General features: G+C 44.6%; 3 protein-coding genes across 8 annotated transcripts in view; 2 read left to right on the forward strand and 1 right to left on the reverse strand.

Annotated features, from left to right (window-relative positions):
• The window catches only part of plekhh3 (pleckstrin homology, MyTH4 and FERM domain containing H3), a 28,737-nt gene extending 27,432 nt beyond the window's left edge, over positions 1–1,305 (forward strand). For both annotated transcript variants that reach the window (XM_028987296.1, XM_028987297.1), the window contains 2 exons: positions 54–239; positions 892–1,305. In XM_028987296.1, the coding sequence (XP_028843129.1) occupies positions 54–239; positions 892–1,032 (327 nt within the window). In that variant the 3' untranslated portion in view covers positions 1,033–1,305. The remainder of the gene's footprint in view (positions 1–53; positions 240–891) is intronic.
• A 1,064-nt stretch (positions 1,306–2,369) lies between these two features.
• Positions 2,370–13,207, reverse strand: tubg1 (tubulin, gamma 1). Its single transcript, XM_028986195.1, has 11 exons — positions 13,068–13,207; positions 12,663–12,775; positions 10,360–10,527; positions 10,145–10,213; positions 8,756–8,835; positions 8,533–8,659; positions 7,946–8,032; positions 7,605–7,754; positions 7,375–7,527; positions 3,829–3,990; positions 2,370–2,917 (listed from the first exon to the last, which is right to left on the reverse strand). The coding sequence occupies exons 1-11, from the start codon at positions 13,114–13,116 to the stop codon at positions 2,720–2,722; spliced, it is 1,356 nt and encodes a 451-aa protein (XP_028842028.1). The 5' UTR covers positions 13,117–13,207; the 3' UTR covers positions 2,370–2,719.
• Positions 13,208–19,252: 6,045 nt separating this feature from the next.
• Positions 19,253–27,820, forward strand: sh2b1 (SH2B adaptor protein 1). Of its 5 annotated transcripts, XM_028987761.1 has the most exons (10): positions 19,262–19,765; positions 20,633–22,566; positions 22,643–22,744; positions 22,822–22,913; positions 23,003–23,070; positions 23,516–23,668; positions 23,765–23,976; positions 24,599–24,773; positions 25,495–25,585; positions 26,256–26,411. In XM_028987761.1, the coding sequence occupies exons 2-10, from the start codon at positions 20,965–20,967 to the stop codon at positions 26,275–26,277; spliced, it is 2,517 nt and encodes an 838-aa protein (XP_028843594.1). In that variant the 5' UTR covers positions 19,262–19,765; positions 20,633–20,964; the 3' UTR covers positions 26,278–26,411. The 5 variants fall into 5 exon arrangements, with proteins under 5 accessions (XP_028843593.1, XP_028843590.1, XP_028843594.1 ...); XM_028987760.1 differs by lacking the exon at positions 25,495–25,585 and having other exon boundaries at positions 19,253–19,765; positions 23,783–23,976; positions 26,256–27,820; XM_028987757.1 differs by lacking the exon at positions 25,495–25,585 and having other exon boundaries at positions 19,257–19,765; positions 26,256–27,820.
• Positions 27,821–27,904: the final 84 nt, after the last annotated feature.

A 27,904-nucleotide genomic window follows, 5' to 3' on the forward strand; every position in this document is an offset into this window, starting at 1 on the left:
ACAGCCTGTAGGTCAGTAATGCCCATGCGCCGCTCCATGTTCTCCAACGTCAGGCTGGGAGTTTATCCCGGAAGCTCCTGCTAGGTGTGGCCGCCTCTGCCATCTCACTGTACCATCATGGAGAAACAGAAGCTGTGGAATCGTTTCCCATCGATCAGATCTGTTCCTACGGCGTCTCTGACAGCAGAACTTTCCGGATCACCGCCGGCGAGCGCGACCTGTTGTTCCAGACCAGCAAGGTACAGGTGAACACTCGGCCCACGGCTATTTATTCACCATTAATGAGCAGCACAGCCAAGAAATGGTGAAAATAAATCACCATTAATGAAATACTTTTGGTGTGTGTTTTTTGGAGCCGGTTTTAAAAATAACAATTACAATTCTATTTCATATTCTTATTAAAATTGATTAAAAATGGAGTTCTCTTCAGATTTATACTAACATTTTGCATTCAGGATGGGAGAATGCATCAGTAAACTGAATAATGATTTCATGATGGATGCATTCTAGAGTAAAGTGTGGAATGAAAAAAATAAGAAAAGAGTTTTGTTATTTTGGCTACAGATTAGGAGCAGGTTGGCAAAGTAAGAGTTGTGGTTTTGTCTTTTGGAACCATGGCATGAACTTGTGGACATGACAACATCGGGGGCACTAACACTAATAGCATTGACTGCAATTTATTAAATTCGGCTGATTTGCATGATTTGGTGTGTAACAGGCCTGAATCAGTGTGGGTTTTTGGGTGGAGTTCAAGGCCAGTTCTTTGCAGGGTCACTGCATAAAATGTTTGATGTGATGATAAAATGTTGCTGGTTGATGTGCACTCTGATGCTCTTCATTAACTGCAGGAATTATGTCCGATTATGTATAGTCTCCTCCTTTCTGTTTCAGCTGACTGAGATCTTGCAGCTGATGAACGCCTACTTCAGCGCCTCCCAACGCCACTTGGGCAAGAAAGAGAACTGCATCGCCAAGGAGACCCACCGCAAGTTCCCCCCACCACTGCTGGAGCTTCCTTCCCATTCAGTGTGACAGGACACACACACAGGACGCCCTTCAGCACAGAACTGTCCCCACGGACTCTGCTGCAATCCGCACCCCCCCCCCCCCCCCCGGGTCTGCTGCTGCTACTAACGTGGATGAAGCAGAAATGCGTGAAACGGAGCTGATCGCCTCCTCCTCAGTCCATCAGACGGCCCTGAGATGGTATTGTGTGGGCTGAGAGCTTTCTAAGTTTCTATTCTCTTCAGGACTGGAGTAATGAAACATCCAAAAAAAAAAAAAAAACATTTTAACCGTGGCCAATTTATTTGTATTTTTTTTAAGGCGGAGCCTCATCCTTCTTGGCCTTTATTGCAGATGGTAAATATTCAGTACAGGCACTAAAGATGAGCTGTAAGAACCACCCTTTCCTCTGTGTGCATCATCATGTCCGAGAACAGCGCCACCCACCTCGCCACTTCTGAACTTAACCAGGCTTGTTCTATTTCATAATGTTGGGAAGGGATTTTTTTTTGTTGGTTTTTACCATTTCAAATTTTGTCATAATAGCTCTGTATCTGCTTCTTTTAAGAAATCGTTGATGCAACCAGCCTTAAAGTAGCTCTGTGTGTGTGTGTGTGTGTGTGTGTGTGTGTGTGTGTGTGTGTGTATGAACATGGACCAAAGACAAGGTCGGAGACCTAGTTACTTGTAGCTTTTTCTTGTTTGAATGAAATTCTGTCGTACACTACATCTTCCAGTCATCCTCCTGACCCTGGCCATCTTCACTGCCTTCAGTCTACTCAACAAGTAACTTTTTGTGTTTCTGCGTGGTACAGTTTGGGTTAATGGCCTGTAGTCAATTGCACTATATTGTTTGTAGTTAACTCAAATGTGCAATAATAATGACAATAATGAAACTGATAAAACACAGGAAATAAACAACTTTGTCTGATGTCTGTGTGCATGAGAGCAAGAGAAGATGCCGGAAAGCAATTCTCAGCCTGCCAGGTCTTCACTTGCCTTTCTCTTTAGAAGGCACCTGTCCTACACAGCACAGCCAGCTCACGGCAACGTTCATTCAAAACGTCATTCCACGTAAGTGCAGTTTCAAAAGAAGAAATGTGTGTAAACTCAGCCTGACTTCTCAGTAAGATACATAAATTTAACAGGATTTATCATCAATTCCACATGTTCAATGTTACATATTATTCTGCGACTTTTACTGAGATTTTTAAATGATGTGTTACACATAGCTACGCTATGTTTAAACTAGAACTATGTTTCTTAATATTGACGAAATTATTATTTAAGTGTAACTGCAGTTTTAAAAAAATGAACACATTCCGTTCTGTACTCCACAAATTAGTTTTCCATTCATACAGTGATCACACTGATAGCAAAAAACAGCCATTTATTCATAGATGAACATAACTTAAGGTAACAGGACGAATACACACTTTCAGAAAGGTTGCTTCAGGGATCAGCACACTTGCGCAACAGTTATGAAAATCATCAGCGTGCCTATACTGTGCCCAACTGCATGGTAAGTTGGAATCAGAGAAAACAAACACTGTGAAACACATAATCTTCACTTCGAACTGCTTACCGAACATTTTGCCGGAATCTTCAGACTTGAATTATCAAATAAGCATAGAAAATATTTCTAATGAAGAAAGAGAGTGACCACCAGCAGAACCAGTTAAAGAGGTACATGCAGCTTGAGCTGGACTGGATTTCACTGCTCCTGTGTGCCCCAGGAGATGTAGTCTGGCCGCGTTGCTGCGCTGTACTCATCCACGAGCTGTTGCACCACTTCACGAGAGTTGTCCAACTCGTCAAAGTTATCCTTAAACATGTCTTCCTTCCGGAACTGCTCCAGAAAAGCTTCACGCTTCCTCAATTTATCATACTGTCGACATGTGCGCTCAAACAACTATAAGAGCAGGAAAGAGAATTCCGATATCAGAAGAAAAACATTTTCCATTCATTGATGCAACACCACTGAGAACTACACATTAGAATTTGATGCCATGAAGGACTTTCTTTACGACTATGAGAAAAACCCAAACTAACTGTAGCTAACACAGACTCTCTATGTTCTAAAGAGGGTGAGAGTGAAATTTCTCATTGTGTCCTCTCGGCAACACGGGGGCAGTGTGTGGGGATGGTAGTTTACCCAAGGAGACCCCCTTAAGTGGCACCTTGGTGGTTGGAGGAGTCAGTAGGCAATCACTGCCTCATTTAAATGCATACATATTTTCTAGATAGGTTCAGTGATTTGTACTCTCCACTGGGTCAGTTATAACCAGTATTCATAGTATAGTATTCAGCAGCACTTATGTAAAGAGGAGCTTCTGTAACACGGTCCTAATAAAAGTCTCAATTCCCAGCTCTTCTAGTTTCATTATAAAATAACACTTAAATAGGGCTGTAACAATCCACTAAAATGCTGTTCTAATTGTGTCAGAATTAACTTACATTTTCCCATTTTGCCTATGTCACGCATCATGCAAATTGTGGCCTTCTTTCACGAAAGCTTCACTGCTGTATTTTACTAATATACACTTAGTTGAAGAGTGTTTATTTAACTTTTGTTTTTCCAATTATTTTGTGTATTTATGGTTATTAGGTTTTTGTTGTGATATGCTTTTTTTTTAATTACAGTATTGATAAAAGGAAAATCAGTGATATTTTGCAGTTAATAAAAATACAGCAATCTTGAATGTACTATGAGCTTTGCGAAAAAAAAAAACTGAATCGTACTAAATTGCAAGTTGTTATGTTATATTATTATATTCCTGCTTTTAAATCCTTGAAATGAACGAGCTGAAAAGGGTGACTTACAGATGAGATACTGGTGTGATTGGCCATCATAAGTCCACTGACACGGTGCGCAGAAGGTAGGTATGGAGATTTCCGTGACAAAGCAACTTGAATGCTGGCTGGACCCCACGGGATGAAATTTGCCAGTTTCCTCTCCCTGATTCTCTGTAGACTCTTATGGACCTGCACACATAAAATGTTGATGCATGTATAGTATGATTAACATTTCTAATCATTTCTATTTTCCATATCCTAGGAGTTCTGTTGTCAGGGTGTCCAAAGATTCCATTCATGATAAGGGGATTTGTGAACCACTCTTTGCCTCTTCCCTGAGCTAGTCCGTGAGGTTGAGAGGTTCTGCTGATATAATTGGACTCACCTTGACACATAGTTTGGGTCTTGGAACCAGTCGGCACAAGAGGGGCTAGATTCTTCTACTCTGGAGTTGCTTATTACTCTGGTGTTCTACGGCTCATGGCTTGTACGTTGGGGTTTGCCCCGGTGGATGAGAGGGTAGTCTGCCTCCGCCTTCTGGTGGGGGAACTAGTCCTAACTGTTGTCTCTGGAGGGAGAGCTTACCTACTGCATTGTTCTATTGGTGGACTCATACTCATGTGAGTAAGAACAGTGAGACCTGGAAGGATGTGATTGGGATAAATGGCCCCACGATCTGAACCAGAGGAGTGTTTATTTTTTGTTATTGGACTGCTGTGCAAGTCACAGATTGTCTATAATAAACACTATATTCAGGCATAAGGGTGTCCATATGTGCACCAGGACACCGTAAGTTGCAGTTTAGGGATAGACTTTGTCTCATTAGACTGACCAAATGTCTTGGTCAAGAGCGGAACAGAGCTGTCAACTGATCACCACCTGGTTGGCTCCATTGGTGGGAGGAGTTTGGTGAGCCCATGGAGAATGATTTCTAGACTGCTTTGAAGAGATTCTGGTCCCCAATCTGCGTCTCAGGAGAGCATGGTCAAAACTGTGTATAGTGGGGATGGTGTGCTATGGACCTCTACTCAGGACATTGTGGGTTTGTGGGGAGAGTACTTAGAAGACCTCCTTAAACGTGCCTTCCAACAAGAAAGGAGAGCTGGGGACGTGGATGTGGACAACTCTGGGACAGAGGTGGCCGAGGTAATCAACAAGATCTGTGGTGGCAGGGTCCCGGATAGAGTTGCCTAGAGTTCCTCAAGATTCTTGATAACTGTCATTGTTGACATGCCTCTACAACATAGTATTGACATCAATATTCCTCTGGATTGGCAAAATGGGGTAGTGATTCCATTTGTAGAGGGATCACACTCCTCAGTCTCCCCAGGAAAGTCTATTCAGGGCTTCTGGAAAGGAGGGTCCACTGGATAGTCAAAAAAGCAGCAGTGTGGGAGCCTGGGTCACGAAACCGTGGACTGGCTCTACAGAGGTGGAGGGTGCATGGGAGTTTACCCAACCAGTCTACCTGTGCTTTGTATTCTTGGAGAAGGCATTCGACCTCCGGGAGTATGGGGTATCGAATTCCCTGTAAAGGGCTGTTTGCTCCCTGTACAACCAGTGTCAGAGCTTGGTCCGCATTGCCAGCGGTAAGTTGCGGTGTTTGTAGTGAGGTTTTGGACTCTGCCAGGGCCAGGGCATTGAGGGGATCCAGTTTGTTGGACCCAAGACTGGGTCACTGCTTTTTACAGATGATGTTGTCTATTTGGCTGATTGGACAGCAACATACAGCTAAGTAAATAAACAGAAGTGATTGTCACTTGTGATACACAGCAACACAGCACAGGGTGCACACAGTGAAATTTGTCCTCTGCATTTAACCCATCAACCTGAGTGAGCAGTGGGCAGCCATGACAGGTGCCCGGGGAGCAGTGCGTGGTGACGGTGATTTGTGGCACCTTGGCGGATCGGAATAAGAACCGGCAACCTTCTGATTAATGGGCCGCTTCCTTAACTGCTAGGCCACCACTGCATCACTGGATCAGTTTGCTGCAGAGTGTGAAGTGGCTGGGATGAGAATCAGGACCTCCAAGTCCGAGGCCAAGGGTTAACAGTAAGATCCGGCCCTAAGTAGAGGAATTTAAGTATCTCAGAGCCTTGTCCAAGAGTGAGTGTAGAATGAAGCAGGAGATCGACAGGCGGATCGGGGCAGCATCCGTAGTAATGTGGGCTTTGTATCATTCCGTAGTGGTGAAGGAGCTTAGCCAAAAGGGACAGCTCTCAATTTACCAGTCAATCTACTTCCTACTCTCGCGAACGGTCATGAGCTGTGGGTAGTGTCCGAGAGAATGATATGGCGAATACAAGCGGCTGAAATGAGCTTCCTCTGCAGGGTGTTTGGGCTCTCTCTTAGAGATATTGTACACTTCACAAGTAAATGTATTTCTTAATATCAGTGTTACCAGACATACTATAATTTTCAGATTTTTCGATAATTTTTCCATCAGTAGGATCAATAATTCCAAAAATCCCATAATGTGCAATAATTTTCCCCTTTCATTTTTTTGGTTATGCAATTAGCATGATAGATACAGATCTCTGTTTTTATCTGGCTGCGCAGACATACATCAATGCACAATGTAACACATAGGTCTCAAACTCGTGACCCGCAGGCCACATCTGGCCTGAGATCATTTGATATACAGGGTGGGCCATTTATATGGATACACCTTAATAAAATGGGAATGGTTGGTGACATTGAACACATGTGGTCAGAAACTTGTAAATGACTCATGAAAGAATAAAGTTACGTTAAAACCAAGCAGACCATTGTTTTTCTTGTGAAATAAATTTGATGTGTCAAATGACCCTCTTCCTATTCCTAAACAAAAGTTGGATCCAAGATGACCGACTTCAAAATGGCCACTATGGTCACCAACCAGTTTGCATCCTCACATATACTAATGTGCCACAAACAGGACATTAATATCAAAAACTATTCCCATTTTATTAAGGTGTATCCATATAAATGGCCCACCCTGTAGATCTATTATTATGGCCCAGCAATATGAAGCAATGATAATTGAAGCAATGTGTCATTGAAGCAGATTTCCTGAGCAATGTCAGAATGAAAATTAAGTGTGTTTGATAAATTTAAGATGCTGGTGCCATACTTCAACATCTGGCAACACCGACATGACATTCTCACCAGATGTTGGTAACAACCCATTTAATCCACACATGCAAAAAAAAATCAAACAATAGGTGTACATTATATGGAATGTAATAAAATGGAATGACAAATAACCATAAAACAAGGAAGAAAGGATGGTGCAAAAAGGCATGAAATCAATACGTAATACATAATATGTTCTTGCCGCTTGTGTCGGGTATTTCCTTACAAGTCATCTGCTGATACCTGTCTAAATACTACTTCAGTGGACTTTCACGGCATAATACAAAACTGGACTAATATACTTGACACGTCACAATGGGACTGTTTCATGAACAATCCAGGGTAATACAGAGCTGATCAGAGGGAGATGGGTTCCACTTTCTGAGCCTTGAGCACTGTTCTAACGTAAGGCACTTTGGGCTAATGTAGATTGTAAAAAGTGATGGACTGGCACACACCTGTGTTGGGTCCACCTCTCCCTGTATGATGTTGAGAATGGCAATATAGCAATGGTTGGTCTGCCGGTCTCTGCCTGTGGACACCATCACATTCTTCGGCTGCAACAACCTCCTCATCACATCCAGCACTGTTGTCTTCCTCACACTGGCCACCTGAGAGAAAGTGTCCAGAGAGTAAGTTGGCAGAACGAGTTTATGAATGAGAATGTGTTAACTGAATATCCACTCACTGATTGGTCAGTGGTGAGTGGAGTATAGCCAGTCATGAGAAAGTGAAGGCGTGGTGTGGGGATGAGAGAGGCGATCAGACCAATCAGATCATTATTCATGTATCCAGGGTAACGCAGGGTTGTTGTGCTTGCTGACATTATGGTTGAGACCTGCAGGAAGATAAAGGACAGACACAGAAATCACACAATTTCCCAACATGATACACACTCATCTGTATATGTGTGTTTGTGTGTGTGTGTGTGTGTGTGTGTGAGAGAGAGTGAGAGTTTTTCAAATTTAAACAGCCATAATTAAACATTAAGATTCAGAGATGAGAGATAACTCATAATAAGTCACACACCAGTTGGTTTATCTGCGAGAAGGATGGGTTCTGGATGTGTAGCCGGTCTGTGGCAATCCGGTTCAGAGCAGTGTTATCCAAGACCACCTGATATGAAAGGAAAAGGTTTAAAAATTGCTGAAACGAGCCGTTTCTGTCTGGAATGAATACAGATAAAACTGCAGAACAAAAGCTAACAAAAGGCAGTCTCACCAACTATAAACAAGAACCAGACCAATAACCTTGTCATACCTACACTGCATCCAAAAAGTATTCACAGAGCATCATTTTGTTATTCCAAAATGGATTAAATTAAAATTTTCTTCAGAATTCTGCACACAACATCCCATAAAAACAATGTGAAAAAAATTACTTACCAAATTAATTAAAAATCTCAATAACTCTAGGATTATTCTGCTCAAGTAGCAGAAGTATCAGTAAAAAGACCAAAAAAATTGTCTGAATAACATCTCCCAACAAAATTTAAATGAAGATAAACTAAACGTGAACATAAACGGCAGTTAAATTAACGTCCCTGTATTTTGTAGGCTTAACCTTTGACTGCATGTGTCTCATCAGCATACGTGTGGACTGGTTCCAATCCTCACCACGCAGTCTGCATTCTGAGTCAGCCTCTTCAGCGTGAGTAAAGAGTTGTAGGGCTGAACCACTACATCACTCATCTCATCCTGGTTTGGAAACACAGAATACGTCTGCACCAGCTTCTTAGGGTATCTATAAAAATGAGACGTTTTCAAGTGATTAAGTAGTGTGTGGGCTGGAACACTGCAGATGCTTTGAGAAAGGCTTGTTACACCGTGCATGGGTCACCTGTCATTGAGCCGTTCCAGCAAGTAGGATCCAAGGCCTGAACCTGTTCCCCCAGCAATCGAGTGGCACAATACAAACCCCTAAAATAAGAGAGTTTACAAGCCCTGTTAGACCACAACATAACATATGCGTGTGTCTAGGGGTGGGAAAAGAACTCAATATTGCAATATATTGTTGTGCTCTCTGTCGCAAGAAATAATCGATACACTAACGGCCAATATCGATATTTTATTACAACACAAAATGATTAATTTACCTGTTGTCAGTGTCACTACCCAATATCTACCATTCTGTTTGCGGGGGGGCACTGTTCGAGTAAATAGGGGTAAAGTGGCTGGTGAAGAACACAAGTTAACTAACAACAACAGAGAAGTTGGAAATATTGGCATTACTAAATGCATAAGATTTCCTTATTATTTCCTTATTTTTCTTTTTCAGTCACATATATTGTGATGTATCGCTGATGAAATTTCTTCAAATATATTGAATATCGTAGATATCCCAAATCGTGATATTATCATTATCGTGGGCCCCATATCGCCACAGAATTGAATCGTGAGTTAACTGTATCGTCCCACCCCTATGTGTGACTGTTACTGCTTTTTTGGGAATTTATTCTTCAGCAGTGAAAGTGAAGTGACTGTCACAGTGAAATACTGCAGCACAGTATGCAAATGAAAGATTTTTTTTTTTTTCTTCATATATTGGGATATTATTATGCGGTTCCACTAATATATAAAGGACACCAATATAATGAATTTGACAAAAGATTAAACCAAGGTATAATTTAGATAAGGTTCACAGGTGCTGTGGAGAAGTGGCTCACACTTGTTAGCTAGCCAGCCACCTATTCTCTCACTGAAATGCACTGAAGAGTTTATTCGCTGCATCAGCAAATTGCGACCAGGATGTTGATACTTTAGGTCAAGCATCCTTTGCATCCGGGCATTTCCACTATATTAATTGGGACCATTTCTTTGCCGATCTGTTGTGCTAATGTGGCTGTGTGAGCTCTTTCCATTTTGCATTAGCACAACTAATGTGTGAAAAATAGTGTCTCTTAAATAAAGTTAGATTGAAAAGGCGTTTAGGACGGCCATCTTAAGTGATGAATGTTAAAGCAAAAAAAATAAAAAATTCCAATTCTCAAAAAGACGACATATCAAAAGGACATAAAAGAGGACATCTAGACACCTTAACTTGATCCAAAAGTCGTGTGGGCTATCACTCCGCAAGGAGGGTTTTCTGCCTTTTTTTTTTTTGTCTCAACACACATTTTGTTGTTGTTGTTATGTTTATTCTATCAACTACAGTTTAAAATGACAAGTGAGGCCTACATACGAGGATATAGAATTTGACCACTCACACGGCAACGGCGGTAGGGCTTACCTCCAGACTGTCACTGCCATCTGCCTCCCTGTCTATAATATCAAAAATGTCTTCATGGATTTTCTCTCCCTGCAACAGGTAGTGTGTTAGAAAGAAGAATTGTATTTCACAGTGGGCACTTTATTCTATAGTCCAGATTGTACATTTTAACATTTGAATGCAGTTCCTGGATAGTTCGATCTCAGTGGCTCAGCTTTGGTGCCAAATATCCTCACCTGTGAGAATCCACTGGCCCAGTTGTTCCCGGCCCCACCGCCATGCTCAGAGAGATAGATGTTCTCTGGGTTGTAAAGGTTGGCGTACGGAGAGTTCAGAATGGAGTGGATGACCCTGGGCTCCAGGTCCAACAGAACAGCTCGGGGGATGTAATGCTCATCATCGGCCTGTGAGAAAACAAATGCTTACACAATATAAATGGCGTCTGCACAGCATGTGTCACGTTTATTTCTAGAGCACATTAACAGCAGTTACCGTACAAAAAAAATCTATATATTGTATTTGTTATAGCAAATTTAAAAGAAAATAGAAGTCTATACACAACAAATGAGCTTTTAGCCTAGATTCAAAAGCAGAGGTAGTGGAAGCAAATTGTGTGTCAGGTGGTAGCTGATTCCATACGCGGGGCGCTGGAATCCCTTTAATGCCCACAATGCTCCAGCCAGGAAAATAAAAATAACCATATCAAATGCTGCTGTAAGTCCAGCAGTATAAGGGTGACAGTCACCAGAATCAGCAGCTAAGATTATTAAGAACCTTCAACAGGGCAGCCTCCATGCTGTGGAGGGCTTTAAAAACCTGACCAAAAGTTCTGCTTCTCCAAATAGGACCAGAGGTCTAACAGGGTCAGTTTTTTCCCCCCAGAGGTCTAGACAGTTCTCTAGTGTGTGACCAATTTGGTTGCACATGCAACCTAATTTCTCAATGGTGCGAATAATAAAAAAAAAAAAAAAAAAAAAGGTCGCACTGGTCTGACCAGGCATTCGGAAGAGAAAACAATTCTGTAAACTCAATGTGGTTTACAAGAAGTGTGAACTTTCACTGGTCTCATGATTCGATATCGGTGAATCATGATGGATCCCGTACATTTTCTACATGGTCACATGATGTTTTCGAATACAAGAGTTAAGGTCTCGTACGCCTGTGTGGATTTGCAACAGGAAGAGTCGGCGTTTAGTCCTCGCTCACCTTGTAACAGTCGCATACACTGGTAGTTCTCCTTCAAATGCACACATTTCTCTACATGCTTCACCAGAGCCTACACCGACCCAAACCCGTTACAACCTGAAGCCACAAACGGCAGAAAAACGCCTGGTTCAGACCTCCGTGGTGTCAGGTGGGCGCGGACTGAACAGAAATTTCAACTTTGACCGCGGTGTGAGAACAAGGCCGCCGGGTGCCGCACTGCACAGTGTGAAACTCCGACCCGGAGCGGCACTGTACTCAGATCAGGCCGCCACAGTCGCTACCGCCACTACTTTTTAAACAAGAATTTATGCCGCCGACAGAAAATCCCCAAGCAACGTCATTATGATGCAATCGATTATGTTCTGCACTGCAACGCTGCAATATCGTCCAGAAATTCCTGTACTGACCCGAGCCCAAAAAGTACAGCTGACATTATTGTGGTGCCGGATGCCTGCGACTTTGCTTTCGTAATCGTCAGAAGTTAGCGTCCATGTCACCACCTCAGATCCCCAGAGCACGCTTTTACAGCATGAGCCAGCATTCCGGTATTCTCTCAGTTCATCTATATGTTATTTATTTGCCCCTCATGGACCTTGCAAATTATTAATAAAAATATTGTATAGTAGTCAGCATGGTATGGTCTATTTATCTAAGATCCATTGAAAACAAAAGCACATTATATTCAAGCACAGAGCAAAGCTGCACGGAGATGCTGATGAATATGAGTATAAATGTTTTTTTTGCTTTTACATCGGCCTTGTTGGTCCCCTAATACTGTATCTGACGTCTCTTTCTGTCTACCGTCTGTAGCTTTAAATGAGGGGGAGAGAACCCACTAGTTCTTCAGAGTCTCATGTGACGGAACTAAAAAATTTGTCCAAAGCGGGCATAAAATACACCACCAGCTGAACAGACTCGACTTCTGCGGGTTGTTGTCGGGCCTCTGGTCAGGAAAGACATGGCTACTTGTGTAATTGTGCCCACGGAAGAAAGCAGAATCCATCTTATCACAGAGCAACTGCAATGCTTCGCAAGTTTTCTAAACTTTGACGATAGGTGGAGACCCTTTTTGTAGGGGCGGGGTGGGGAAAAAGCATGAGAAATGGGAGGTAACCTTTCCCCTTATGACATCATAAGGGGACAAATTCCAGATCCGACAGTCTGAGCTGCCGCTCTCTGGTCAGTGAAGCAGAATGACCAAACACTCTTTATACATATCGCCCTTTCTAGCCGCTGCAGGGCCATAGACAGGCTGGGGGAACTCGGGGCATTCATTTAAAAGACATTTCCATGACAAGGCACCTTTAATGTAAGGCCTGTTTTGTTTGTTTACCTGATAGAAGAAGACATCTTTTCTGTCTGTGCCTTCAGTGGCGAACTCCTCCACAATCCCTTCCGGGCTGATGCCGTGCTCCGCACACAGCTGCTTCCAGAACTCGAACCCAACTGGCCGAGAGAAAGACAAGAAACAGGCCAACATGAGAAGTGCTCACCCACAGCGCTCTGCAGAGGCCGTTCACAGAGCCCCACATGGCCGCAGAAATACCGCGGGAGAATCAGACGTCAGCGGCTGTCAGGTGGCACCTGAACCCCGAGCTCAACGTGACACGGCGGGCATAAAATACACCGCCAGCTGAACAGACTCGACTTCTGCGGGTCGTTGTCGGGCCTCTGGTCAGGAGAGACATGGCTACTCGTGTAATTGTGCCCACGGAAGAAAGCAGAATCCATGTCCTACTCTGATTTCCGCACTGTCCCAGCTGAAGCGTGATGATCTCTCGCGGCATGATGTGCCCTCGGTCGCTGGCCGCTCGTATTTATTTAAAAAGAAAGATGCTGCGCCGCCGCCGCTCTTCCCGCTCCAACTGCGCCCTGCACTCGAACGCACTGCGCATGCGTGCACCCTGGGGCGCGTTCAACAACGTCGAATGCTGCGTGTTTCTGCGTCACTCACAGAAAATCTGCATCTTGTATCATATTTCAAATAAATTAGAAACAAACTAATTACGTCCTAAATCGACTTCTATTTGTATATTCTTATTTACTCAGTTTCTTTTTTTGCTTAATGACTGAGCAGCACTGTATGTTGTACTTTTCATGATGTGCATGTGACAAATACTTGACAAGTCAAAATGAAGAAGCACTATGCAAATTCTTCACTTTGTGTGAAAATACTTTGCATTTAACCATCACCTTTAGTAAGCAGTGCGCAGCCATGAAAGGCGGCCGGGGAGCAGTGTTTGGGGACTGTGCCTTCATCCAGGGGACCTCAGTGGCACCTTGGTGGGTCGGGATTCGAACCCACAACCTTCCGATTACACGTCCGTTTCATGACATTTACAACAGCTGGAAGTTCCTGTGAGAGAAGCATGTGCCAGTCAGTGTTGCGCATCAACTTGTGGCCTGGCCTGGATAATGTAAATGTTGGTGGTAAATGAGCGTCCGCTCACATTTCAAGACACTCTAAAATGCAGCAGCACCTCAGCGGCGATTTGTGCATGTTTAGCTGGTGTTTAAGTTACATCGTCCCATATTAGCACAGCCATTTAAACCCGTCTGTCACATTTGAACCCAATCTAACTGGGTTCTCAGTCAGTCAAGCTTCTCCGTTTAGTCAAGGATTCATCACCAGTTAAAATAATCGACCTTGATGCAAGGAATCATGTCCTGGCTGAGGAGCATGCAGGTTCTGATCATATAAGATTACCTAACACAGTCTTGTCTAAAGGGGGGTTAAGAGGTTTTGAGCCTTCTCTTAGAAGGCTATACATGTCTGTTATATAATATAAATCCTATTTTGGTGTTCCAAATCACATCTTTGTATATGTGTTGTGTTTGACACTAGAGGTGGAATCGCCATCTTGCCATCGGTCCTCAAGGAAAAGACGTAAAACTTGTTCAGGTAACTTGAGCTAAAGTTTTTTTTTCATATTCCATGTTCTGTTCTTTACTGCCTCTTTATCATTTAGGGTGAGCCAAACACTCCCTAACCGACTACTCAAGTGAAGCAGTGGTGGCCTAGTGGTTGCCACTGAGGTGCCACTGAGCTAAAGCACCGTCCCCACACACTGCTCCCCTGTCATGGCTGCCCACTGCTCACCAAGGGTTATGGTTAAAAGCAGAGGACACAATGTGTGTCTGTGTGCTGTGCTGCGGTGTTTCACAATCACTTCACTTTTACTGAAGATTGGAAAGCCGCTAATGTTAGAAGATGGGGTTGAGGTGTGTTCCTGTATTGGTATTGAAGAGTCATTCATCACTGCTTCATTACACCTTCACCACATTCTGAAAAATACAATGGCTTTCTTCCAGATGCACCTTGTCCAGATTTTGCTGAATGGAAACGGCATGTTTATAGGCAACTTTCTCTGTAAACATGTGCAGCCCAGTCCTGAAGAAGGACGTGGTCCAACAGAGACCTCCAGTATGGAATAACTATTGGAGGGTCTAAAATTTCTGTTACTTTGAATTAAAGGGGAAAATATTAACGTACACTTCACAGCAAGACATTGTTTGCTTCTTCAAGACATTGTTTGCTTCTTCATCTTGAAAAGAATGGGTCTAATGTGTTCTAATATGTTTGAATGTAAAGAACTTAACCAGGCTATGTCCTCTCCAAAATTTATTTTTTTACAAAGCTTGTGATGTAATTTGGTCTCCGCATATGATAAAATATCACTGCAAATCGAAATTGGGTTTAATAGGCTGGCTAGGAGAACGCATATTAATGTTAAATAATCTCACAAAAAAATGTAACAATAGGGACCTTTAAAAACACATCATAAAATTAGAATTCAGCGTATTTTGTATGTGAAGGGTTAAAGCGCAAAAGACTGAAATATGTGGTTTATGAGTGGATGAAACATTAAAAGACATAAGTGAAACCATGAAAAACATTGAACAAGAATAAAGTGTCAACACACGTTTTGTATTATTTTAATAGCACACATGCCAAAGAGATCCTCTTTGAATCAGCTAAATGATGCACTGTCTTCGTCTAATGTACCTCTCGGCATCAGTTCATCATGCTGCAGCGCATTAGCTGCAACCTGGTTGTCCAGCCCTATATTATGCAGAACTGCACACGCTTTTCGGACTTACAAAGCAGAGTTCCTCCAGCTGTGTGTGGTGTTGTATCTCCTTTCCCCCCAGATCCGCCATGGCTGAATACGACTTTTTAATTGTTCTTATTTAAGTAGCTCTCTTTAATTGTTTGACCTACAATGTGGCATCAATTACATAATGATTTCATTTTTCCAGTGCATGCACATTTTCTTTGCTAACTAACGCAACTAACATTTCACAATTAAGAAAGTTCATGAATCAACACACAGCACACATCACCTGAAATCCTGGCTGCTTCACATAATATGATATCATTTATTCTCTGTTACAGCTTGATTTCCTCTGCTGCAGTGCATTCACTGGACTATGACACTGGTCTAGCTGCACTGTCCAGAGTAGGTTGGACATGGACAGATCCTTTCTCCAATTCACCATTTTGGACTATTTAATAGCAGCCTTATTCTTACCTATTTTCAAAGAAAAAAATTCGGCCATGGTCCATCAGGCAAGGAAACGAGTTGGAGATCGGCAGGGTGTGTCACCAGTACAGATCACGAAGTCGTTGTTTGGTCCTCACCACGCCTTGGTGACTTTCATGTGCCAGGAACACTAGCTTGGAACGAAGAACAAGAGGTAAAACTAGACATCAGCCACGAAAGACCAGATCATCTTGGACAGCAAGCTCGAGGCAGCAGATCAGAATCAAGATTCTTTGATGAAGGAGGCCAGCCGCATGCTAGCGGTAACCGAAGCCTGGTCAGTTCTGGACAAACAGTGCAAGCTGCAATAAAGTCAGCAACCAAAACGGAAGAAAGTAGTGCAATATCATCACTGGGTGTAGATGCTTTGTCTGACTGTTAAAGGTAGACGTGACAAACAGAGCACCTGGGCCGAGATCACATCATAGGTGAATGACAGTGGACGAGCAGACCATCTTGCAAAGCATAAACTGGCACGTCCAACACCCTCGTTGGGAGAGTTGTGACGGCTTGGTGGTCTTTCCACAAGGTAAAATGTTGTCCCCGCAAGTATGTACGCCATTTCCCTATTGTCCACACACAAACTGTAGCATATTTTCGTTCAGTGGTGGACAACGTTCCAAATCCACTCGAGACAATGCGGCACCATGACCGTAGTCTGAAGCATCAGCAGAAACAATAGTATGCAGGGTGGAGTCAGAGAGCCTGGGTGGGGCTGAGTACTATCATATCCTTTACCTGCTCAAAGCCTTCCCGTGCTGCAGCAGTTCCCTGGACTTTGTGTCCAGACAAGCATGCATAGGCTCAACCACAGTGGCATAATTAGGCAGAAACTTGGAATACTTGTGTCAACGATCAAGTCCACGTGTGTCATTTTCACTGCGTAAGCGATTTCTCTAGACATTTCCTCTCTGAATTCTGTGACACTCAGGGTTCAGTGTCTTGCTCAGGGACACAATGGTAGTAAGTGGGATTTGAACCTGGGTCTTCTGGTTCATAGGCGAGTGTGTTACCCGCTAGGCTACTCCCACCTTTCTAGAGAGGAGGAACAGGAGGAGTTCATGGCCTAAGGGTGATGGTTAAATGCAAAGCAAAATGACCTCCAGCAGGCCTCAAATGTGCACGCGTCTGCTCAAATGGTCAGAAACAAACTCCATGATGGTGGTATGAGGGTCCGACGTCCTCAGGTGGTGATTGTGCTTACAGCCCAACACCATGCAGCACGTTTGGCATTTGCCAGAGAACAACAAGATTGGCAATGTCACCACTGGCACCCTGTTCACACTGAGCAAATGTGACATACCTGAGACTGGAGACGCTGTAGAGAACGTTCTGCTGCCTGCAACATCCTCCAGCATGACCGATTTGGATCAGTAATGGTGTGTGTGGGGGGGGGGATTTCTTTGGGAAGCCACACAGCCCTCCATGTGCTTGCCAGAGGTAGCCTGACTGCCATTAGGTACCGAGATGAGATCCTCAGACCCCTTGTGAGACCATATGCTGGTGCGGTTGGCCCTGGGTTCCTCCTAATGCAAGACAATGCTAGACCTCATGTGGTTGGAGTGTGTCAGCAGTCCCTGCAAGACGGAGGCATTGATGCTATAGACTGGCTCACTTGTTCCCCAGACCTGAATCCAATTGAACACATATAGGACATCATGTCTCGCTCAATTGTATTCATCCATGGCCTGATGCTCCGCCCATAATAGGGTGTAGAGGCGGACCCTGGGTGGTGTGGTACCAGGCTGTAGGTTGATGTCCAGGTCGTAAACCCTGTGCGGAGCAGTGGGGAGGCCTGATCCTTGTGGATACACCTTAATAAAATGGGAATGGTTGGTGACATTGAACACATTTTATAAGTGGTCAGAAACATTAATTACGTTAAAACCAAGCACACCATTGTTTTTCTTGTGAAATTACCAATAACTTTGATGTATCACATGACCCTCTTCCTATTGAAAAAACTAAAAAGCCACATTAATTTGGTAGTGTGCACCAAACTTGTCCAACTCAAATCTTGTGGGATTAATTATTAATTATAAAATGTAGCCTGGTGTACTTAGCTCAAGATGATAAATGGCAAATGCATATCACAGTTTCTACAGATAAATACACAAATGTTTTTCAAGCTACTGAAACGTGATACGAGGTCAGTTTGGTCTCACGGCCACGATGCACAAAAAAAACAAAAAACACATTTAAAGCTAAAACTAACATGTTTGTCACTTCTTTGAAAACTGAAAAAATGCTGATCTTAACGTATTTAATGAAGCCTTTGATCACACCCAACTTGTTAATGTTAGTCAGCTCTTGAGATTTTAATATTAACGTTAAATCCCGACATTCTAAACATTTAAAAGAAAGCTGGTCTTGATATAAAATCTAAAGAAGTATTTCACATACCAGTACTTTGCTCAGGATTACCCAGAGTGCACCAGCATTAGCTTCCGACGCTCAACTAGACTCCAGTGATGTCGAAGACACCTAATGACAGTGCTCTCAGTGCCGAATCCATACCACCTCTCCGATCGGTTCCGCGCAAGTGGGACAGATTGGGTACTGAAAAGCGCTGCTTCTATCAAAGCGGCCGACCCACAATGCACTGCCGCGTTCTCGATCGGCCTCTCATAGCACATGACTTTTACTGACTGACTTGACTGAATAATAACACCTTTATCAGCATTATGAACATTTTTCAGAAAAATAAGCCAAACTATTTTGTTATTAGGAAAAATTATTTTTATGTATTTATGTATTGTTTTATGTAGGCTCTACAACATATGACCACACATACATACATAAACTGAAAAACACACATTCAATACACCATCTCTATTTTACTTATGTGCAATATGTGTATATATATCTTCTCTGTACGAATGTACACTTACATATATTCTATGTATACAGGCATTCACAAATATATTTTTACATAAATACGGATATTTTTAATACTCTCAGCCACTGTTTTATCCAGACTATTTATATATATTTATTTATATATTGTAAATTTCCCACTTGTGGGACTAATAAAAGATCTTATCTCTTTTGGATATGCCATTTCCAACCAGAGGTTTCTGTATAATATGCATATCCAGAATGTTTTTTTTTTGCCCAATTGAGATCTAATGTATACCTTGATTTTTTTGTTGCTGGACAAGTGTGTGTGTGTGTGTATTACATCTAACCATTCCAATTTTAGTATAATAGTAATCAAACTATAAAAGCCATGAACAGTGAATTGTTTAGATGCAAGCATAAACTGTACGTTCTACGTTCTATCGTCAAAGCGAAAGATGGTTTTTAAAAGCACGTGATTTCGTTGATGAACGCTGATGCGTGACTCTCCAGAAACGGTGCGGTGCGGTGCGGTGAAAGAGTCCGGTGCGGTGCGCCCCTGATCCGCCCGCGGTGATGGAGCGGCGCCGAGCGGTGTGTGCACCACGCGACTCCCGCAATCGAGTTATTCCCTCATTCCAATCCCCCCTCATGTATTCTCCTCTTTCCCTGTCCCCCTCTTACCCCCTCTCCCACTGTATCGCGAGAGACAAGGACTGGGACAGCAGGCTGAAATGCTCATATTTTAGCAACAACAATTGTTACAAAAGTTATTAAGAGAATGCGACTTCATAAAGGACCAAAACCAAACGGGATGTTGACAAATGCCAAGTAAAACTGCTGGGGACGTAATTCTAAAAATTATATGATCCATGGTAACGCAGACTGGCTAGTAATATTCTTGATGCCTCGGTAGTAGCAACTAGCAGTTATATTAGCAATAGGCTATAAGAACAACAACTTGGCCAATAGGTTATGAATTGGCGGCCAATGTTCAAATGCGTTTTTCCGCTTTTGTAATGTTATAAGAGGTCTTTAAAATAATAAAGAGCAGGTAAGATATTTGTTTTTACTATGTGTCTGTTGTTCCCTCTGAATAGCATTAGCCACCTGGGCATTTGAGACGGCATTAGCTAGCTAGCTAGCGAAAGCTAACTGGCTAACTAGCAGAGGCTAGTTTCTTAGCACGCTGGTTGCAGCCATCAAGCAACCAGCTGGACACCCGTCAAAACGGACTGCGTACAGCCACACGTCTGTGTGTTGCTGCAGCAATGGAGAGCAAACAGCGGAACGATCGTTTCGTTTGGTTTTATACGCCATGGGCAGGTGGCTAGTTTCTCCCATCAGGTTGTATTTTGTTAATGGCTAGCTAAGCATCGGTGTCGAGTTGCAAACTGAGCCGATGGTTGTGAATGAATTCCGGCGCGCATAATTGTTATATCAGTCACAAATCGCATCGTGTATGGAGGTTATTTTGGGGGGGCGCTTCGTAGTAATTATAGGTCGACATATCGCATGTCTGTTTTACCTATAAGATGTCCGCTAGACACCGCAATTGAAACTGGCTTCTGGAAGTAGGCTCGTTCTATTTGAACGGAACGATCTGCCTTTTACCTTGTAGTTGAGGTATCCGTTGCTATGCGGATCCTCAATTATAATGCAAAAATATACGAGTAATATTCCACCAGTGTTCCCGAGGAGGACCTGTTTGATTTATTATTGGTGCATCATAAAGTGCATATCATCATAGTTGATTGTACTGAAATGCTTAATTAACACTGTTAAACGTGGCCAATGAAATGTTCGTATGCAAGCGGAACATATTGAATTGAATAATCTTTTCTGTGATTTGGGTTTGTTTTGATTTGTGTGTGTATAATGTGAAGCTTCTCAGATGTCTTGTTTTTTGTGATCTCTACAGGCTCTGGACCTTTTGCTCCATGTTATCAGGACCTAAAGGACAAAAGCGACAACAGGTCAAGAGAGAGCTTATTCACGCTCAGAACCGTATGACCTTGACTGCCTTTGCCAAATCCAAACCATCATGTTGCAGCAAGTATTGCGTCCTGCCCACACGGACATGGGTGGAATAGGGAGTCTGGTCAGCCTTGGTCATGGGTTTTAAATGCGGAAAATGATTGGCGCCCCGTCGTTTCTGTCTGATGAATACAGATTGCATCCTTCTTAAACATCCTCGATCGGCCATCCACGGTGATCAGGCACGCTAAACTACCAGCCGCTCGCTCCCTAGTTATGAACGGCTCCCTGTTAACCCCTTCCAGCCCACAAGCGTCGTCAAACTCCTCCCCCCTCCCTCCATCCCCGTCTCCCTCACCTTCGCCTCCATCTCCCTCTCTACTCCCCCTGTCGCAGCGCCCTCCCCCTCTACCCCCTCCTCCGCCCGCCGGCCAGGCCCCGTCCTCGCTGTCGGGCACGCCCACGCCCTCGCCCTCGCCCTGCCTCAGCTGGACGGAGTTCTGCGAGTTCCACGCCCGCGTGGCAGCTGGAGACTTTGCCCGTCACTTCAGGGCCTTCCTCCTGGAGAACCCGCACTACTCCCCGGACTCGGCTGCCGCGTTCTGCCGCCGCTTCACGGACCGCTTCATCTGTCACTTCGAGAGCGAGCTGGAGGGCGCCGGGACCGACGGAGACGCCGTGAGGAGCTGGGTCGCGCAATCAGACGGCACCTCCCTGGAGGAGGAGGCGTCGTCTCCTCGCCTGCCCGATCCGGAGCCGGCGGGCCCGTGTCCCCCCGCGGACCTGCGGACTCCTCCGCCGAAACCTCCGACCAACCAGCCAGGACAGGAGAGCCAGGCGCGGGAGGGTTTCCGGGACTCCTACGCGCACACGCAAGTCCTGGTTTCGTCCTCCTCCACCGCGCCGGGGAAAAATGGCCGAAAGCTCGCCGGAAACACGCCTAGAGACACGCCTAGAGACAGCGAATGCAACGAGGTGGAGGACAGCTGGACGGGTCCAACACTCGGAGAGGAAGTGGAGCCGGACGGGGACTCCGAGGACCGCTCGGAAATCTGCCCGACACCGAAGGGCTCCGGCCTGTCCTCCGCGTCCTCCGGTTCCGTGTCCAAAGGCAGCGGGGCGTCCTCGGGGGGGAACCCCAAAAACAAGCTGAAGAAGCGCTTCTCGCTGCGCAGCGTGGGCCGCAGCGTCCGGGGGAGCGTCCGCGGCATCCTGCACTGGCGCAGCTCGTCCAGCGACTCGCCGCAGCCCTGCGCCGGCGCCGCGCCGCTCCCGTCCAGCTACAGCTACAGCGCCGGCCTGCAGGACGGGAAGAGGGGCTCGGGCTCGCAGGCCGCGCCGGCCTCGCTGCCCGTCTCGCTGTCCCTGCCCCTGTCCCTCCCCCACTCGTCCTCGTCCTCCCTCCCGCCGTCGTCCTCCAGCAGCGCCACGTCCCTCTCCTTCTCCGAGGCCCGCGACCGGAGGCGGAGCAACGGAGAAGGGGAGAAGGAGAAGTGGAGCCACCGGTTGGAGAAGCTGCGGCTGTCCCGCTCGCCGCCCCCGGCCCTCCCCGCCTCGTCGGCGGTGTCTCCGTCCGCCCTCCCGCCCAGCTGCGCCGGGGCGCCGCGGAAGATGGGCAGGCTGGTGCGCGAGGGGGGTGTGAGCGTCCACTCCTCCTCGGACGAGTTCTCGGGGTCTCACAGCTTCTCGGGCTTCTCCTTTGGCCTGCTCCACCACGGCGCGGACAACTGCAGTGCCCCCGGCGCCGTGGTCCCCGGCGGAGCTGCGGGTGGCAGAGGCAGCCGCTGGTACAAGTGCCGGCTGGTTCTGAGGGAAAGGGATAAGGAAGGAGGTGAGCGAGGAGAGGAGTACTTCCTCGAGTTCTTCATCCCACCCAAGGTGAGAAAGAGCTTCCATCAGAGCTGATCCTGGGCTGTTTCTGGATCCTGTGACCTTTGACCTTTATCTCCCGTAGGCCTCCAAGCCCAGACTAATAATCCCATGCTGCTCTATCGTGGACGTGAGGAGCACCACTGCCCTGGAGGTGCCAGATAAGGAAAACACGTTCCTTATACAGGTAACGATTCCTGCTCTCCCGAGAGTTCGCCTCGTTTTGCCGGAAAGGCGCTCAGCGGCATCTTCCATCTGTCTCAGCTGGAGGGCCAGGCGCAGTATGTGATCGAGACGAGAGATGCCATTCAGATGAGGGCTTGGCTGAGTGACATCAGGAACGGGATCTGTTTGAGGTGAGAGAGATTTGACCAGGAAAAAAACCACAACGGCACAGTTTTCGTGACAGAAAGGTCGAATGGCCTCTCTCTCTTCTCCACCACAGTGAGCAAGAGGACGTAGACGGGGGATGCGGAGGCGCACAGGTGAACATCAACGGCACGCCAGAATTTGGTAAGAAAGGGTGTGTTTGTACGTTTCAGAGTCATTAGAAATTGCAGGCATGTATTATTCTACAGTCATATCTCCAAAAATAGGAATATATATATATATATATGTATCTATAAAACAGAATATTGCTTATGTTAAACATGATTGCTACTATGTTGAAGAGGTTTTTTTTGTCTTTTTCATTTTACCACCCAGGATTGCACATGGTTATGGTTAAAAGCATCTTTTATTTGTTATTTTGCATTTAACATTTTAAATGCAGATCCTGGTCCATCCACAGGAAATATGAGGAGAGTTTACATTGAGTCCGCAATTCTGTGTTTGTTATTATAAATAATTGCAGCAATAAACAAAATTATCCCAACATAACATTCGTCCCAAAATGTCCAGTTTTCGTCTTTTGAGCCATTTTTTTGACCTATGTTGAGGAAAGTGTATGTTGTTACAGTGTGCTATGGTGGGGTTGGCGGTTCCCCCCTGATAGAGCCCCTCCCTCCAGAACTACCACCACGTGCCCCTCTTGACGAATCAGAAAGTCGGCTTTTTAGTGGGGGCGGATCTAGCCTGGCCACACCTTTTGCCGAAACGCCTGAAACCACAGGTAATGGTGTCTTTAATGAGGAGGATGTTGGGGTGTAGCTTGCTAATGAGTGATCTTGATCCTTAACTTCCTGTCCACTCTGCCTGCCTTTTTAAGGCTCCTTCCTGTTCTCAGACAATCCGGTGGCAGAGGTGGTAGAGCACCCCCTGAGTGAATGTCAGTGGTTTCACGGCACCCTCTCAAGACTGAAGGCTGCTCAGCTGGTACTCGCTGGGGGTTTGGCAAGTCACGGCGTGTTCCTGGTGCGTCAGAGTGAGACACGCCGAGGGGAGTATGTCCTCACCTTCAACTTCCAGGGCAAGGCCAAGGTCAGTAATAGTGAGCGTGCACGTGACTGGGTTTTTACCGCCATTAGAAACCTGGAAAAGTGATGGAATTTGAAAAAAGAATTTTACAGGTCTTGAAAAGTTTTGGAATCCGAAATAAACATTATATGTTTAACTGACTCATGACTGTATAATGAAGTACATAGTTTACTGCGTTCATTACTTCTATATAACAGCATCTCCTCAGGCACGTGTCTCCTTTTAAAAGTAATGTAAATAACAGCTGATTTTACTCGGGTTTGCGCAAACCTGGAGGAAGAAACACTGTTGTTTAGCTTTTGTTTAGTTTAACTATATATATATATCAGAATTTGTCTTCTGCATTTAACCCTTCACTGAGTATCATGGATACAGGGACACAAGTAGCCATATTTCTCTGGTTCCATATAGACATCATATTTTGAAAATGATTAAAGCCTCATAATCCAGTTACTATTATGCATGTAAACACAGTCATTGTGAACAGTAAAAGAACTGAGTTGGTCTGTTGGTCCACTTTTAGAGGGTTTTTTTTTTTGTTCGTTTTCATTAGTAATTTTTGGTTATTTATTTATTTTGCATTTATCTATATTAACCCTCCTTAAACCTTATCGTTTCTCTGTAGCACCTGCGTCTTTCTCTGAATGAAGATGGCCAATGCCGTGTTCAGCATCTCTGGTTCCAGTCCATCTTTGACATGCTGGAGCATTTCCGGGTGCATCCCATCCCTCTGGAGTCTGGGGGTGCATCTGATGTAACCCTCATCAGCTTTGTGGGGGCTACTGCTGTCCGACAGCCAGGTACAAATTGGGTGTCATCTGGGATTTGAAGGATGTCTCTGCATTACTACTCCTACCACACACTTAAACATAGCTTAATTGATTAAATGATTAAAACAGTGAACACTGCCTCACAGTGCTGCGCAGAAGTTGAGATCATGGAATGTATAGGCAGGTCAGAACTCATGGCATATTTTTGATCACTTTCAGTACTTCATGAAATTTACATTTGACCATTATCTCTCATTGTTCCACATATTTGTGCATGCTAGTTTATCTACTCATCTATCATAACAGTAGTTTGTGTGTGAGCGAGATGTAATACGTGTGTCACGTAGATGCCACATATTTCCAAACAGTTTGTGTTTTTTTGGAACTTTATTGCAGTCTACATCTACACGCTTTAACACGTGCTGCTGGATGTTTGTTGCTTGCTTTCTAATGTAGCATGGCTTGGCTTTCTGTCTGTCTGAAATTCCCTTGGTTCTGCCTTGATCCTCCTAATCTTTCAATTTCTTTGTACACTGAACCACATCAAACTCTGTTTTATCCAAAGTTTTGTAATTCTCATTACCTCCTCTCGCTTGAATCCTTCTTCTTTACCCATACAGCTACCCATTCTCTGCCTTTACTCACCCATAGTACCCTGCACTTCCCTGTGCACCAGGCCTCCCTTCTGAGTGCATTTCAGAGCTCTGATTGGCTGTCTTTGTTGTTGTTTGTCGTTGGGTCATCTTCGCAGGCCGGGACAGGGCAGGCAGCCGGCCCACAGTCTGTGATGCCATCAACACGCGCCACCCTGACTCTCCATCAACCCCCATCTCTGACTGTGTGTAAGTGAGATAAGACTTGAGAGAGGGAGGGATGGAAAGTTTGAGTTCTGATGGTAGTTGCTCAATTGTGACATGAAATGGTTGCTAAAGAGACCCAGAAGAAAGCAGACAGGAAAAGATCCTTTCAAAACACCCAGTTCTGCAACGGTGGCGTTCATCAGTTCACTCCACTAACCTCTCATCCAACGCCGAGTTTAATTTGCACAGACGTTCCATGTAGCTTTTTTTGTGCCCCAGGATCACGGACGTACTGAACACCACAAAGCAGAGCACCCATCTGCACGCGTCACCACATCAGCTCCAATCCAGCACCAGAAATGGTTTTTAACATCAATAACATTAAACATTAAAGAGTGTCCTGAAACATTTGTGACGTGTGGGGGAAAAAAAAAAAAAAAAAAAAGTTTATATGCAGAATTCATTATGAGGATTTGTGTAAATATGGTATAGGCCATAGTATTTATAAGCTTGGTGCTGGCTGTGTGTGAGTGAGTCTATCATCGTCATGGTGCAAGACTCCTCTTTTCCTAATGTTACCTCATTGCCCCTCTTCCTTGCTTCCTTTCACTCACTTTGTCTCATATTTCTTGGTTTCCTTTCTTTGCTGTCCTTCTGTTTGACACGCACCTTCTCCTAATAATCTCTGTGCATCTCGATGTCTTCCTGACAGACTTGACCAGCAGACCCCGTAGTCCTTCTCAGCCCCCTCCCCCCCCTCTCCCACCCGGCCGTCCCCCGCCACCGACACCACCACCGGACCATGGGGGCGAGCTGGAAGCAGGGGGAGGCACAGCTGCAGGTGGAACAGGTGGCGGAGCAACGGGAGGGGATGAGTGCGAGGAGAGAGAACGGGACGCGCCTCTCCGACAGCTGGAAGGAGTGGAGAGTGAAGAGGGAGGGCGAGCAAGGGCCATTGACAACCAGTACTCCTTCTTTTGAGGAGAGGGAAGGAGGCAGCATGAAACCAAGAGAAGAGGAGGGTCAGAGCCATACATAACCAGTATTTTACGTTTATTTACAAATCTTAGGGTTTTAAACAAGGCAAGTACTAACACTACTCTTAACACAAACTTTCCGAGTGACCCTACAGGTCACAGGGGAAAGGGCAGGTTGGAGAAAGATTGAGAGTAGAGGGGGACATAGGAATGGTCACATGATCATGCACTACAAAGTAAAGGATACACTAGTGCTAGTCATAAAATTGGTTCACGTGTCTGTAGCGCAAGGCTATATTTTGGGGGGTATTCTATAAACCCGATTTCTCAGTTACCCACCTTACTTCTATCTCACCGAGCTAACTGAGGAATCCTGATTTGTGGAGCACTTCCTCGTTTAAAATAAAGCCCATGGTTAAGCAGGATTAATTAAATGTGGTACTATATAAGCAAGGGAGACAAAATGGTTTAAAGGGGAGATTTTCCTTCTGGTACAAGTACCTCCCATGCAATCTCACCTCCCTCTTTTTCTTTCTTTTTCGCTACCTCTTATTTATCAGTATTGTTCATTCTATGTATTCACTTCCTTTTGTAATCCCAATGTCACTACACCTCTCATCCATTGTTTCTGTCACTTTAATTTCCTGTCCCACACTGTATCTTTTAAGTTGACGTTGGTCTGACTTGGTACAGTTCAATGAAGATTCACTCACCAGACACCGAATAACAAACAAAAACAGTTTTAAATAATGATCTGAATAATAGTATTTTTTCCAGAATCTCTTTATTGTATGTTGTTTATTATATGAATGCATAAGACTTGTTCTACAATTTTTGTTCTAATTTTTTTTGTTTGTTTGTGCCTTCTTATGTTGCTTAACCTCAGTCTGCCCTCACAACTCCTACACATCTTTTACTAAATGACTTAAATGAAAATAGCAGCCCTTTTCTACTTGTGCCTTTCTGAGTTTACTCATTTTTCCTGGATCTTTACAGAATCTTCTGTGTCACCATTTTCAGGCATTCTGTTTAATGCCACTTCTTTCCGTTGCCTTTTTCAGCCCCTCACCCCAGCTCTGTGTATTTTTTACCGTCAACCAATATTCTTTGTCCAGGTTTTCCTCATTTTGGACTTCTATTTGTGCCTTTTTGGTCTGTCTTTTTCTGTCTAGCTTTATGCTGGGACCGTGTGTTGCGGTGGGCACTCTGTTGGGCCCACTCTGTTACTAGAGTTTCAGCTACTACACTGAATTTAATGATGATAATAATATGATATAATATAATTATACTGAAACAACCAGTGATCGCCTCGTGTATTTGTGCGTGCGTGCGTGCGTGCGTGGGTGGGTGGGTGAGTGAGTGAGTGAGTGAGTGAGTGAGAGGG

This window comes from Denticeps clupeoides, chromosome 7, assembly GCF_900700375.1.
Source record: "Denticeps clupeoides chromosome 7, fDenClu1.1, whole genome shotgun sequence".
NCBI lineage: Eukaryota > Metazoa > Chordata > Actinopteri > Clupeiformes > Denticipitidae > Denticeps > Denticeps clupeoides.

Excerpts from the sequence above, each read along its gene's own strand:
- tubg1 (XM_028986195.1), bottom strand. The coding sequence starts at position 13,116 with ATGCCGCGAGAGATCATCACGCTTCAGCTGGGACAGTGCGGAAATCAG. Across the intron at positions 12,776-13,067 it reads GGGACAGTGCGGAAATCAGA|TTGGGTTCGAGTTCTGGAAG; the intron begins GTAGGACATGGA and ends TCTCTCGGCCAG. Across the intron at positions 10,528-12,662 it reads AAGATGTCTTCTTCTATCAG|GCCGATGATGAGCATTACAT; the intron begins GTAAACAAACAA and ends GTTTTCTCACAG.
- sh2b1 (XM_028987757.1), top strand. The coding sequence starts at position 20,965 with ATGAACGGCTCCCTGTTAACCCCTTCCAGCCCACAAGCGTCGTCAAAC. Across the intron at positions 22,914-23,002 it reads AGGAACGGGATCTGTTTGAG|TGAGCAAGAGGACGTAGACG; the intron begins GTGAGAGAGATT and ends TCTCCACCACAG. Across the intron at positions 23,669-23,764 it reads CGAAACGCCTGAAACCACAG|GCTCCTTCCTGTTCTCAGAC; the intron begins GTAATGGTGTCT and ends TGCCTTTTTAAG.